The sequence below is a fragment of the Silene latifolia genome, chromosome X (assembly GCF_048544455.1).
Source record: "Silene latifolia isolate original U9 population chromosome X, ASM4854445v1, whole genome shotgun sequence".
NCBI lineage: Eukaryota > Viridiplantae > Streptophyta > Magnoliopsida > Caryophyllales > Caryophyllaceae > Silene > Silene latifolia.
In genome coordinates, this window is record NC_133537.1 from 3,921,457 (window position 1) to 3,937,137 (window position 15,681).

The 15,681-nt window shown below is 34.6% G+C and overlaps 3 protein-coding genes across 3 annotated transcripts; all 3 read left to right on the forward strand.

The window, feature by feature from the left end:
• The first annotated feature begins 1,482 nt into the window (after positions 1 to 1,482).
• On the forward strand, positions 1,483 to 2,310 carry LOC141623183 (dof zinc finger protein DOF5.7-like). The gene has a single exon (XM_074439267.1). The coding sequence runs from the start codon at positions 1,483 to 1,485 to the stop codon at positions 2,308 to 2,310; it is 828 nt and encodes a 275-aa protein (XP_074295368.1).
• Positions 2,311 to 3,847: 1,537 nt separating this feature from the next.
• LOC141622333 (uncharacterized) lies at positions 3,848 to 10,497 on the forward strand. Its single transcript, XM_074438381.1, has 5 exons — positions 3,848 to 3,976; positions 6,089 to 6,145; positions 6,452 to 6,529; positions 6,635 to 6,798; positions 10,142 to 10,497. Exons 1-5 carry the CDS (start codon positions 3,958 to 3,960, stop codon positions 10,235 to 10,237), a joined length of 414 nt encoding a protein of 137 aa, XP_074294482.1. The 5' UTR covers positions 3,848 to 3,957; the 3' UTR covers positions 10,238 to 10,497.
• A 715-nt stretch (positions 10,498 to 11,212) lies between these two features.
• LOC141622334 (putative glycosyltransferase At5g03795) lies at positions 11,213 to 15,438 on the forward strand. Its single transcript, XM_074438382.1, has 5 exons — positions 11,213 to 11,745; positions 12,566 to 12,852; positions 14,420 to 14,652; positions 14,767 to 14,924; positions 15,021 to 15,438. The coding sequence occupies exons 1-5, from the start codon at positions 11,326 to 11,328 to the stop codon at positions 15,120 to 15,122; spliced, it is 1,200 nt and encodes a 399-aa protein (XP_074294483.1). The 5' UTR covers positions 11,213 to 11,325; the 3' UTR covers positions 15,123 to 15,438.
• The last annotated feature ends 243 nt before the right edge of the window (positions 15,439 to 15,681 follow it).

Here is a 15,681-nt window from a genome sequence, read left to right on the forward strand (position 1 = left end):
CAATTTGGTCCACTTGCCACTTAATAATTAGCCCTCTCTTTTTGTCCTTGTGCCAAAACTAAAGAACAACAATTCACCGGGACAAAGGGAGTAATCTCCTAATTTATTGAGAGAACATCTCTCATAAGTTTCCTATCCCGAGAATATCCTAATCCAACCAAAAGTCGACACATTTAACCGTTGTTCCTCTCATCTCACCCCACTTGAATATTCTCTCCAAATCCAATAAGAAAACAAAGGATAAGAGAGTGACACTTCATATGAATGCATAGACAAGAAGCGCAGTGGCGTGAACACTGATCTGATCTCCTACGTACTCTACAATCTGCAAATTATTGAGCCGCGCGTGCTATGCTGTTTCAGTGTTTCGGTTTAACTAAGGGGCGAACAAGTAAATGCTATATCAGGCAATCTAGAAAAAAAAAATCGAAAAATTTATCTAAAATTTGCGAGATTTTCATTTTTCAGTGGGACGAGCGTCTCGACTAGCCCCTCTTAAATCCGCCACATCCCACAGGCTATACCCTTCTTTTCTGCACACTCTATTTCTGTTTCCCACCTTAAAGCATGCATACTATACTACGTACACTACAAGTCTACAAAAGTACGCTGCTATTCTATTCTATGTCTATATATATGTCTAATCAATAACGGCAAAGTCCAGACGCATTCATTTTTTTTTGTTTTCATTTATGTCTATGACAAATTGACCACAAAATCTCATTTGTGACGGCACATATCCGTCACTCTGGAGTGACGGATACCATTTTACCTCACAAAGTACCCACTTTTTCTCTTTCTGCAACACTATTCATGTGGTCCCCTTTCTCCACTAACCCATTTTATTACCATTTTTACTCACAAAATATCCGCCACAAATAGTGACCCGTCACAAGGGAGACCAATTGCAAATTGACAATACACATCAGAAACTAATGGGATTTGTTGTCCATAGTCTAATAATAATAGAACGATATTGTCTGCTTTAGGTCAAATTCTTACAGATTTACTTTTAAATTCCTTCTCAAAAAGCCTAGTAAAGTCGTAAAATGCTCTTCCATCTGTAAATTAAACCACCGATGTGAGTTTACACCCTAGCACGATCCATACAAAACTCACGTACTAATTGTTCGTGGGTCGAGTCAAGTGGTTAAAATTTACAGAGTAATAACTTACGAATCTCCCGTTTAAACCCTTATAGTGTAAGCAATTTTACCAGAGATTTCATGTTCTAATTTGACGTGATGTATAAAAAAATACGTAATTTGTAGATTATCATGTAAACGTCGATAAATGTTTTAAATTGGTTGTCATAGTCCCACATCCCACACACACACATACCAAACTCGCCATGATCATATTGATCACTATATATACACACCCAACTTACTTTCTAACAAACTCAACTCCAATTAATCCCCATAAAATCCTACCTCATTTTCTCTCCTTATATTTCTCCTTTTTTTAAAAAAAAAAAAAAAGATGTCACCGGAGAACACCCCTCCATCATCCGAAACCCGACCGACAAACCCGAAAACAACACCCCCAAATCCCCCACAAGATCAACTACCCCTAAAATGCCCTAGATGTGACTCCTCAAACACAAAATTCTGTTACTACAACAACTATTGTTTAACTCAACCTAGATACTTCTGCAAGACTTGTAGAAGGTACTGGACTAGAGGTGGGGTCCTCCGAAACGTCCCTATCGGTGGCGGATGTCGTAAGACTAAGAAACCCAAAACCGATTCCACCACCTCCTTGAAACAATTTTCTTCGGAAGGTGGAGTTTTTGGGGAGTTTGGGCCCGTGTTTACGGGCCCAACCCCTGCAGTGGAGTTTCACCTGCCCAGGCTGCATCCTGCCACTGCGGGAATGTACACCCAGTATCTTACCAATTCCGTGCCCACATGTGGGCACGGAACTGATAACGGTCCAGCCTCGTATTTTGGGCTGGACTTACTAGCTCTAAATTACCCACACCATTCGTCATTACGGCCTTCTTCTACAGGAGGAAATGACAATGTTATTTCGATTGAGTCATTGAGTTCGATTAATCAAGAGATGCATTGGAAATTGCAGCAGCAGAGATTGGCTATGATTTATGGACCGTCGTCGTTGCAAAATGATAGGGAAAACAAAGGTGATCATCAGATTAATGTGTTGAAGAATTTGGAGATTAATGATAATTCTAGTTTTTGTAATGATGATAATACTGTAGCAAGGAAAATAGAAGTTGGTCCAACTGAGTGGTTATTTGATCAAATCCAGACATCTTTTTCTGCTAATAATAATAATAATTTCTACTAATTGTTGAACATATTTGGGGATTTTGTGTTTTGAACAATTACTCTATTAGTATGTTTTTATTTTATATGTGTGGAAAAATGGTGTTAAAATATTGAAAATGAGATTGAGATGACGTAATTGGGTGATACTCAGATATTCATTTGGCCTTGTCTTCGTGTTCAATTATTGTTCGATCGTAAACATTAAGGTTCTATCTTTCTAATATCGTCAAAGTTCATATAAGACCGTTATAATTGAACGACGGACTCCGACATTGGTTATTATTCATAGTTTCATACGTGGCTTCTCCAGCGATCTTGAACAATCAAACGAGAAGAAGGAAGCTAAGCATGATGAACGTGAAGAGTCGTCACGTTTAGATACAAGTTGAACATAACTTTAATTATCTCATGTATAGTTAGGGATAACCTGAGGATGGTACATGCATGTCATTGTCAAAACCGTCGATAATTCCTAACAAACTACATAAAACGCGGGAAACTCATGACACTTACTAGTTACTCTATCTACAAGTAGCATTATAATCATCATTTCTCCAACAAACATCCACACATCGACCTGGCCTCCTACCAACATAAAACACCCACGTCGATCTACCAAGTACCAACATATACGACGTATATACGAAATTAACGAAGTACTATAATAATACCGCCGGTCTTGACCAAAAAAAAAAAAAAAATAATAATACCGCCGGTGATACTAAGTTTCAGTATTACCATACTCATATAATTTTAATATTATAATTATATATAAATATTAATAAAAAAAAAAACTAATGTAAATAAGGTGGTATATAATGATATTCAGTATCACCCGGTGATATTGTAACCTACTGGTCACGCTGTCTCTCATGCCATATAGAGAAACTAAAGAAATAAGCTTAAACTGATGAAGTAATTTCTTAAATTGTGTAAAATATATATACAACTCACAATATCATGACCAATATTATCGAAAAACCAGATTATTAAAAAATCCGCTTCACGGTATACTTAGGCTCCGTTTGGCAAGACATTTCAGGTATCTGATTTGGTCAAAGTAATTTATTTGACCAAAATTTCAGGTACCTTATTTTTTTGTAAGCGTTTTGGCAAGTAGCTTATTTAACCAAATAAGCTACCTGAAATGAAATGCTACCTAGAGTAGCATTTGAGATTTCAGGTACCTGATTGGGTTTGATTTTCCCTTTTTACCCTTTAAATCTATACTGTTAAATAATTATCATATCCTTTTACGTCATTTCATCAAAATCAGTTACCTTTTTAGTTAGTTTGATAATTATTTTTTTATATAATCAGCTACCTTATCAGTTGCTAATTTTTAGTTACCTTATCAGTTAATTTTATCAAACAGAGCCAAGTCAATCCGCCTTATACAAATATTCGTGTTGATCTCCATTTGACCTAATAGCATTGGGCTGTTTGGCTAAACCGGCCTGTTCACACATGGTCAAAAAATGGATACTATCCTAGAAAGGAAGCCCAATTTAAAGTCCAACAATTAAGATATACTCTGTATATATAAGGTCCCCTCAACAAAGAAGTGTTGGAGTATTTCTCAACAACAAGCTTTCATATCGCCGTCGTCTTTCTCTCTCTTTCTCAACAAACGTCGTCGTTTCATCCGCTTCATTTTATCTTCTAAATGGCTCGTCGATCCGGAGGTCTCTTTCCTACTCTTACTTATTCTCAATTTAATCTGATTTTTCGTTGATTATGATTTCGAAAACTATGTTATTTAATTTCTGATCTGTTTTTATTGACTTTTTTTTAGATTTATTTTATTTGATTTTGTTTTGTTTGTGTTAATCGGAATCGAATTAAAAGGTAAAGGCACGAAATACGCGTTCGTATGGCCGAGCCAGGATTTATCGTTAAGGGGCGAAAAATGTCCGGGCGCTTTAGTAATATACCCCCCTCCCATTCAACAGATTCTTTACGTTGCATTAAAATATTTCTTACGAAATGGGAGGGAGTATTAAGGTAACCCTAGAAAAGAAAGGAAAAATGTTGTCTTGTTTTCGTCGCCCCTGCCGGTGATTTAGAGAGAGGATTGAAAGCGATTCATTAAAATACTCCTCACAAATGAATAAAAACCTAAAGAACCTGTTGAATGGGAGGGAGTATTAAGGTAACCCTAGAAAAGAAAGGAGAAATGATTTTTTTTTGGTTTAGCCGCGAGTTCTTGGTCGCTTCAGGAGTTACCGTATTCAATTTCAGTCCAAATAACAAGTATTAATTTGTTTTTCACAATTATTCGGTTTCCGTCTCATGCTGGTTTATCGCATACCGACACCCTCATATATCCTTCGTGCAACTCAAAATTGGTGTGGCCGCTTTATTTGATCCAATGAACTGTTTGTGTGATCTGAGTGAAAGTTATGAGCAACCATTGTTGACCCTTTTAATTAGGGTATGGTAGGATATGTGCTTTACCTTATTTTATTTTATCTTTTTATTTGTTAAGGTCTAGTTAGGTTAGGGGTTTGATCTAATCAGAAGCTCCGATCTTTATTCTATGTACTTGTACCTGTAGTTGAACTGGCTGAATTGTTGAATATTGCTTGTATTTAGGTCCATATTTATTGCAAGTTTATTTAGCTTTTGTACGAGAACATTACCCCAATGCCTCAATGACTCTCGCATATTGCGGCCTAAGGGAGTCGGATATATGTAGTCTTACCTGTGTGTTATCAACACAAAGAGGATGTTTCCACATCACCCAAGTTGCCTAGAATGTGTCCAAAGAGTTGTACTTTTCAATAGAAAGAAGCACTACGACTTTAGTAATTCATCTAGCACATTTACATTATAATTCCGTACCCGAGAGTAATGAGCCATTAATAATTTGGACTTTGGAGTTTTTTCCGGAAAATGCTTGAAAAAACATACTCCCTCCTATTCATTTTAACTCTCCCCCTTTCCTTTTTCATCTATTCATATAACTCTCCCCCTTTCCTTATTTAGTAAAGTTTTATACTTATTTTAATCACCTTACTCCACAACAATACCCCATAATACTCATACTTTAACTTATTTTAATCACCTTACCCCACAACAATACTTATTTTAATCATCTTACCCCACAATAATACCTTCCCTCTCTCCAATTACCTTACACCACCACAATACTTTACAATAAAATAACTCTCCCCTTAATTTGCGTGCCCTTTTGAAAGGGGAGAGTTAAAATGAATAGGAGGGAGTAGTTTGTATCATAAGAACTTTAACAGGAATGATGTGAAGTAATGTAGGTTTGTTATTGATTCTTGTGTTTCAAACTGAAATTTTCATTTTACTTCCTCCATTTCAATCATATGTTTACCTTTATTCTTTGTGATAGTTATTTTAACCAAAGGTAAAAATGGCTTGGAGAAAGAGAGTATGTGTAAGCCCGTTAAACTTTGAATCCTGGCTCGCCATAGAAATAGTGTTGTGAGTGTGTTATCATCTTATTTTTGTTTGTATAAAATATTTGTAAGATACGTCTTTATAGTCTTGTATTTGTATGGGTTATTTTTTCCAAGTTAGGTCTGTTATTGAATGTGGTAGCATCTTATTTTAGATGAGTATGTTTAGGATTTAGGACTTGAAATCATGGTATTAATGTAAAAATATTAAAAATAATGCATTGTCGTCGGGTAATAAAAAATGGCTTTTGATTGTCAGGTATGTCACATATTTATATGATATGCGACTTAAACAGTTAATTTGGTGTTATTATATCAACTTGGTGAATTTTTCATAACGTTTTGTTGTGTGCTCTCGTTGTCCAGGACGATCTGCCCGACCTGCTCCTCGTGCTGCTGCTCGCAGCCCTCCTCCCCAGACAGGTGCTTTTTGATTCCCTGTGGTCCTCTATGCTGTTATCCTTTGACCTATATTTCTAGTTATGTGTGGATTGTTTTAGTGATATATCCTACCAAAACGATATGGTCTCTTTTTGCAAGATAGGTCTCTTATAGTCTTGTTTCTTATTGGACTTCCTAACTTAGAGCTTTAGCTGTCCTACTCTCTAGTAATTTTGTTTAGATTTCTTGTTTTTCCCCTACTACTGACCTGCTTCTTTGTTTGCTGCGTCCTCTATGTTTTTTTGTTGTACTATTCACTGATCACATATTACGCCGTTTCTATTACAGTTAACCGTCCTCCGGCACCAGCTCAGGCTTCTGGTGGTGGATCCATGCTCGGGGGTCTAGGCGCCACTATAGCTCAAGGTATGCAAAGTTCTTTTTCAGGATTATCCTTGTAAATTAAATTTATGTGTTCTTCAGTCACTGACATGCTTATCTGCTGTGTTGGGCTTCCTATTGCTTTTTTAGGTGTGGCTTTTGGAACTGGAAGCGCTGTTGCTCACAGGGCTGTAGATGCTGTCATGGGTCCTCGCACAATCCAACATGAAACTGTTGGTGCTCAGGAGGCTGCACCCGCTGCTGCTGCCAGTGTTGCCGACTCATGTGGAATGCACTCAAAGGCTTTCCAAGATGTAAGTGTTTTCATCTTTGTATTTCAAAATTCTACTCAGGAGGGTCGTATATGTGTTCACTTAGTCATGCTACTTGCTAAAAAAACCTATTCGAAACAGCTGATCTGCCGATGTATTAGTAAGGAACTAGTTTTGTGACCCGTGAGAATCACGGGTTTGATTGTTTATGTTCTTTTATTTTTGCGGTATCGTTCATGAATGCGTTATTTAGCTTGTTTGTCTTCTTGCCTATTATTTTCGAGATATGTTAGTAGGATACATAAGCAAGGCAAGTAGGCAACAAATAGGGTGATAATTAAAAAATATTCGTAACAATTGATTTATGAGGAAAAAAAAATTATATACAAATTATTACAAAAAAATAAACATTTCTCGAAGAAATATTGAGAGTGCTAGAAGAAAATATTTGATGAAAAAAAAATGATTTAAAAGCTTGTAAGCATTTAAAGTTGAAACAATGGATTGGAGAATGATCATCGGTTTCTAACCAAAAACCATGCAAAATATTTATCTTACTCCGCATTAAAAGATCCAATTTATATCCTTGGAGCATATATACTTCAACACTTCCATTAAGACATTTGATTTATAATATGTTTGTCGACTAAAATATTTGATTTATAACCTGTTTGACAAAATATAAGTTGAAGAATACACGGAAACTAATAAAGTGCACGAAAGGGTGTACGACAATTTATTACAATTTAAAAAATTTGTCAATTAATATTCCAAGGGTTAGAATATATAATGTAACATTTCACCAATAATTAGAGATCCAACTACAGTTTTATATTGCGCATACACCATAATAATAATAATAAAAAAAGGAAAACCCAACAAAAATGAAAAAAATATTCAAGTTAAAAGAAAATTGAAAGAAGTTCCATAACCATTATTTCCAGATTTCATGCAATGTTATCCTCCTGCAATTTCAATACAAACACCAAAATAATAACTAAATAAAATTATAATTATTAATTAATTCAAAACATAATAAGAATAAAAAAGTTAAATAATTCATTTGGTTAAAAATGCATACTTTACCTACCAACTTTTTGAATAAAAATGATTTATAGGATTGTTGTAATATATATATATATATATATATAAGGAAATTCTTGTAATTAATTATCTAATCAATTTCTAGAATTTATTTGAGAGAAGAAGAAGGTTTTGTGAACTAAGGGGGAGATAAAAAATTATGGTAAAATAAATACAAAGTATATTAATTGTGAGGAAAAACAAAAAGACCTTCTATTAAATAAAAGAAATAAAAGTTAAATGAATAGGTATATTGATACCAAGTTTAAGAGAGGAAAATAAAAGGTTTGTATTAATTTGTCTTTTTGTGTTTGCAACTAATATTTTTTTATTTTGTTAGTATCTATATGTATATAACACATGATATCTAGAGATTACTTCTAGTTAGATAATAAAGAAAGTAATATAAGTGAATTATTATTAACCAATAGAAAACTTACACGTGGATTAAAAATTAAATGTTTTAAGTAGCCTTTTAACAATATTCAAGTCAAAAGAAAATTACAAAGATGTTCCATAACCATTATTTCTAGATTTCATGCAATGTTATTAATATTTGAGTATGTCATCCTCCTGCAATTTCAATACAAACAAAAAAATAAGAACTAAATAAGATTATAAATATTAATTAATTCAAAATATAATAAGGAAAAAAAAGTTAAATAATTCATTTGGTTATATATATGCATACTTTACCTAACAACTTTTTAGATAAAAATGAAAAATAGGATTGTTGTAATATTATATAAGAAATTTTTTGTAATTAATTATCTAATTAATTTCAGGAATTTATTTGAGAGAAGAAGAATGTTTGTGAACTAAGGGGGGGATAAAAAAAATTATGGTAAAATAAATACAAAGTATAATAATTGTGAGGAAAAACAAAAAGACAATCTATTAAATAAAAATAAATAAAAGTTAAATGAATAGGCAGGTTGATACAAATTTATGAGAGGAAAATAAAGAGTTTGTATTAATTTATTTTTTTGTGTTTGCAATTAATATTTTTTATTTTGTTAGTATTTATAAGTAACACATGATATTTAGAGATTATTTCTAGTTAAATAATCAAGTAATTAATATAAGTGAATTATTACTAACCAATAGAAAATTACACGTGGATTAAACTTAAATGCTTTAAGTACCCTTTTAATAATATTGTATAAATTAAATAATTAAAGTGGAATGAAGAAGGTCTCATTTAAATTCACCATGAACACAAAATTATAAATATAATTATTTTAGTTTTACTTACTAAATATATTGCTAAACAATGCATTTTTTTTTTACAAAACCTTATCCTTTACGTGAAATTATTTCATGAACTAAATACATGATATTACTACCTTTTAAATTTCTATTATTATTGTTTAATTTCATTTAAGTATTTACAGAATTTGTTTGTAAATTACTTAAATTAATAAATATTTTCTTTTCCATATATTTTATATTTTCCTAAGAAAATATTTTATGTGATCTTTAATACTTATTTGTCGATTAATTAGTTTTGTAAAACATCTTCTATATACAACAAAGTTATAATATATTTTTTTTATAGTAACAGCAATAGTGAATTAGTGCCTTTAAAAAAAAAAGTAGTGAATTAGTGACAATACAGTTTTTTTATTTTTTATTTTTAACTTCATTTATTCTTCTTCGTTCTTAATTTCTTATGTATTCAATTTTTTATTTCGAATACATATAATACTACTCCATATGAAATATCTTGAAATTATTAACTTATAGTTAATCCATATTTTTTATTGTAGTTTTTTTTAGTTAATTAAGTTTAAAGTTAATGGAATATGGATAGATTTTTAAAGGAAATAAGTGAGTTAAATTAATGCAATATAATAATAAATTGGTAATCCATGTTATATTAGTTTGCCAAGTCAAATTGTTATTGTATACGTGGCTTTTTTTCATCCCATGTGGCATTGTCTACGTGGCATTTTTAGGCTAGCCTTTTAATAATATTTTATAGATTGAATTGACCATCTTCCTATAAGAGGAGAGGGTAAGCTGATGCCTTTTTCTTGTTTAAGGTATATAAAAGGATAGCAAATAGCTTCCCGAATACTCCCATCACTTCCCTGGTGGGATTGTCAATCAGTGGAGGCCCTTAAAGGCCCTAATATTTACTTACCCGTATTTTATTGGTGAAATTTTTTCAGTAGTAACTAGTGAGTTAGTGACGGCCTTACCAGAGACATTATTATTCATGCAAATTGGTTGTGTGCGTTCAGTAGCTCCTCGAATGACTTGTACTTTTCCATTATCTGAATCTCGTGTTTTCATGCAGTGCTTGAACCACTACGGAAGTGACATTAGCAGATGCCAGTTCTACCTTGATATGTTGTCCGAGTGCAAGAGGAACTCGGGAGTTATGGGTGCTTAAATTTGGCTTTGATGGCGAACACATTCTTGGAACTGATTTGTCGTCTAGAAATGGCGGTCTGCTTTATTTATAAAATTTGTTGGGCTGCTGCCTGTAATGGTTGACATTATTTATAAAATTTGTTGGGCTGCTGCCTGTAATGGTTGACATTATTAGCAAACTACTTTGGTGATTATGGTTGACATTATTACCCTCGTGTATGTATGCTTTAGACTTTGGCCACCTTTATTCCGATTGAATAAAACTATCTTGGACCTTGATTTTTACGTCTGATTAAGCCTACATAATGTGGTATTTGAGCTCGGTTTGTCTCCTTAGATCTTGAATGTGCGAGTTCATCTAGAATTCGACTGGCCATGAGTAAACGTGGTAGCATAAGTTTAGCTATAGCTCCTTTTTGCAAATCTGCGAATAGAGCTGAAGCCCTGGCAATCAAAACCAACGATATGGAAAGTCTTTCACTTTCGTTTACCGTTCACATCCGCGAGGATGTTATAGGTTGATTTCGATTAATCTAATTTCCTTGTCAAAAAAAAAAAAACCCGTTTTTAGTTTTGATTGAAAATCGAAAACCAAGAGATTAGCTTTATTATCACCAATTCACCATAATGAATACTCCGTTTCATCATCATTATCAAAATCAATAACACACACTCTTGTATAAAACGGTCTAAATAGCTACTAAGTCGAATAGCTTACTCTATAACGTCTGGGACATTGTAAGTTATTTTTTTCCTACTTAATAACAAAAAAAAAACGGTTTAAATACGTAAGCCATAATTATAAATAAATCTATTTAAACATAAAATCCTGAAAGCCCTAACACATTCCTTTATGTGTTCAACCTCCGAAAATAAAGGCTCGTCATAACATCGGATAACATACCCGCCATCTAGAGCTGGCAAGTTTGACCCGACCCGATAACAACTTGTACATTAATACGAGTCATAATTTCTCCTGATTTGGATCCGTTTTACAAAACGCTGTCTGTCAGACTGTCACAACGACAAAACCACACTCCACTGCATCACAGTTCACACTGATCGCAGATAACACTGATACCACCACCACCACCACCACAACCACCAATGTCAACGGCGGTCAAACCACCGCAAATATTCACCTTACGAGGATCCCTACTAACCTTAGCTACACTCACCTTATTCTCCCTCACCTTCCTCTCTCTCAAATCCCTCCGCCCTCCTCCTTCCGCCGCCCTCCTCCACCCTCACACGACGGAATTCGAGGCGGCGGAGACGGCTGAGGTGTACCACACACCGGAGATATTTCGACTGAATTACGCGGAAATGGAGAAGAAATTCAAGGTGTTTATTTACCCTGACGGTGATTCAAAGACGTTTTACCAGACGCCGAGGAAACTTACTGGTAAATATGCGAGTGAAGGTTATTTCTTCCAGAATATTCGAGAATCTAGGTTTCGGACTGATGATCCTGATCAAGCTCATCTGTTTTTTATCCCTATTTCTTGTCATAAGATGCGCGGCAAAGTAATTTTATGATTTTACTTTAATTTTGCAATTGCTGTTATTTCATTAATTGTGTAGTAGTCGGTCTTTCTCAATCATTTGTTTACCTTTGATTAAAATATCCGTCGCAAAATATAAAAGGTAAACAAATGATTAGTACGGAGTGAGTATATTCTTAATTGTTATGATTTGGATATTGATATCGAAGGAAGTTGCTAATTGAAAGAGTGATTACTATGTTGATGAGTTAGTTTGTGAATTTTAGGATTAAGCGAAATCAGTGATGTTATCTAAGTTTTGTGCAATGCGCCAATGCCAAAAGTTTATAGTGATTGAAAATCAGTGATGTTATCTGCACATTAGAATGATTTGTAGCATACCTTGAATTGTGATGATTTGCACGTTTTGTTGTTGATATTGCTTTTTTTGTTTCGGAAATTGTTTTTGATCGAATTAGAAATTGTGAACTGAAAGACTGATTATTACTCCGTAAATTGAGTTTGGATTAAGTGGCTAAGCGGAGTTAGAGTTTGGAATGCATTCAGATTTTGACAATGCAGTTTGTATTTGTGTATTGATTTACCTTGTCTGATATTCTAGGTTTACGGTATCAGGGTATTAGATGTTGACAATCTCTGAGATCTCTTACGAAGGTGTATGAATTGATCGACTTCTTCTTGTTGCATAATGGCATATCAAATTGCTTCTGTATTTTATATCTATTAGTGTAATTGATTATCCAATCGTATCAGTGAGCATCTTATTTTAGCCTATGTTGGAGTCGTCTTGACGGACATTTATATTGGTAGTAATGAGACAAAATATGCATTACATTATGCAGGGGACTTCCTATGAGAACATGACTGTTATTGTGAAAGACTATGTAGAGAGTTTGATAGACAAGTATCCTTATTGGAATCGAACGTTGGGAGCTGATCACTTTTTTGTCACTTGCCATGATGTTGGAGTAAGGGCCACGGAGGGGTTGCCGCTTGTTGTTAAAAATTCTATTCGAGTTGTGTGTTCCCCTAGCTACGATGTTGGTTTTATTCCACACAAAGATGTTGCTCTTCCTCAAGTACTTCAACCTTTTGCTCTTCCTGCTGGTGGTAACGATATAGAAAACAGGTAACTTCTAGTGATTTCACTTATCTTTCATTGTAGTTTACTGTTCAATGTTTATGCTTATACTGAGGTGAAAAGCTTACTGCTTGTTGATTGCAATTGTCTGACGTTCGAGAAGCTGTTCTTGGCTTTTGGTGTTGTGAAATTTTGTTCAGTTCCTTGTGGTGCTACTAAGTATTTCAACAGTAAACTTCAAGTCCGTTGCAGAGGACGTTTCTGTAGGCTGGTTTCAACGATTGCAATATCTGTTCAATTTCTCTTTCAGTGACCTTGAATATTTGAATGAACAGCAACATACCGTATATTGATATACATAAGATTTAAGAATTATATACATCACATCCATCTCTCTTTTTTTTGAACAACTTAGCTTTCCAAGTTTGCCTCATTCAAGGTCAAAATGCTAGCCTTATTTAATGTTCTAAACTTTTTATTGCAACTGTTACCATTATGAGAAGTCATGTAGTATCTCCAAACTACTTGCTTCCATCCAGTGGGGTTTTTAGGATTTTGGTCAATGGGGTTGCATAAAATTAACACAATCACGGAAGTGGCGGATTCATGTTTTTGACAATGGGAAATTTAGTTCAAACATAGTTTTCTTTTTATACAAGGATTGAACCATGACCTTGAACTTAGAAATAGTACCCACAATCACTCGACCAACATAATTAATACTATGTTTTTAATTGTATAAAATTTGTACTTATTTGTGAAAATAGGAGGTGCAGATGTGCCGATGCATCCACTACACCCCATATTTAAACCCCCATGCTTCCATTGGGGAGGATTGATATGGGCTAATGGGTAATAACAAGGGAAAAATCAGAGGGACTGGTAATGAATGGTGATGTTTAGAGAAAGGGGGTGAATATAAAGCAATAACTCCAATATGCTTGCGTGGATCGTAGACAATTGTTATGGGGTAATGGGAAGGCAAAGGGGAAAAATAGGAGGCACTGGTAGGGAATTTTACGGATAAAACAAGGAGATGAAAATAAAGCAATTACTCCACAATGTTTGCTTTGACTGGGGGCAATTGTTGTAGGGTAATGGGGAAATAGGAGGTGGTAATGAAAGGTGATGGATAGAGGTGTTAGATAAGGTGGGTGATCGGAGATGTTGGTAGTTGTAGATGAAGATGGTGCTGACTGGTGGAGCGATGGATTATGTGGTGGTGCCATGGTGGAACGTGACGGGTGTTGAGTGGAATTACAAGTGGTGGGTGTCTCAGTGATTAGAGTGGTGGGTAATTGGGTTAAGGCCTTAAGTTAGGTAATTAATAGTTAGTTAAATGGGATTAAAAGTTGAAAAAATAGGATTGGGGTAAACAAAACCGTGATATGTTATGGGTGTTGAGTGAATGGTATTTTTGGTGATTCTAATATACTTGTTTGGACATTTTGGTAAAATGACACATCCAGTTTGCCGAAAGAGGAAGGTCAGAGAAGTGGGAAGAAAAAAATTGCCGAAATGGGAAAGTGGGAAGAAAATAGGAAAAGGGGGGAGTAATTATTTTTGGGTCCTAGCTTTTGAGTTATCTAAAATAATCGGCTAATACACTTTGCAGGAGAAACCTTGGATTTTGGGCTGGCCATCGTAACTCGAAGATTAGGGTGATATTGGCACGAGTGTGGGAGAATGACACAGAACTGGATATTTCAAACAACAGAATAAGTAGGGCTACAGGACATTTGGTGTACCAAAAGCGCTTCTACGGAAATAAATTTTGCATATGCCCCGGTGGTTCTCAAGTTAATAGTGCACGCATCACTGATTCTATCCATTATGGCTGTGTTCCTGGTAAGATCCACTTATTTACACTGAACTTCGTGATATTCTCCCAAATAAAATGGTGAAGTTCATTCTACATAATAAAGTTATAGAATCTCAGTAATTTGCCTCTCTTATGTACAGTGATTATATCTGATTACTACGATCTGCCATTTAACGACATCCTTGACTGGCGTAAATTTGCCGTGGTCCTGAGAGAGCGTGATGTATACCAGCTCAAACAAATTCTAAAAGGCATAACAGATGCTGAATTTGTTCGCCTACACATGAACATGGTTAAGGTAAAACATTATTTTTCCTGAATTGATAACCGACTTTAAGTTCCTCTTTTACCCGATCAAAGTTCAACAAACATAACACATCTCATTTTCTTGCAGATACAGAAGCATTTTCAGTGGAACACCCCTCCGATCAAATATGATGCATTCCATATGATAATGTATGAGCTCTGGTTGCGGCATCACGTCATCAAATACTGACTTTTTCTCAGTATGTTTACTGTATACATCAAAGGGTTCAGGTCGAACTTGCTTCGACAGTTGGTGTGCTCTGACTGCTCGTCATCCCACTCGCAGATGATTGAAATGCAAGTACGCAACATCATAACCTTGTATTCTAGGATTTTGTTGTGTAATTTTTTCATTTATTGTAGAACTGCAATTTTCTTTTACATAGTACATGTGATGCCCCGAAGTTCATGTTAATACCAGTGGGAATTTCTGGGCTTGACGAAAAGTAAATGACAAATATAATCTCGAGCACAACTTATGTAGCTATTAAAAGAAGTTTTATTCAGGTATATAGATCAACTTATTTGTGATTTTACACTAATACACAAGTATCTTGTCGATGAAAGACAACGTCTGCAACTGAGAACTACACTGAATTCATTCAAAATGGTACTAATAGATCAACCAAGTTTAACGAGTTAAACCGAACAAAAGTGGGTATAAAGTAAAATAATGCCAGAGTACAGTAGCCCATAAGCATAGCGGGAGGATCAAGACTACTATCCTGCTTGGGTAAGGAGCAAGGCTT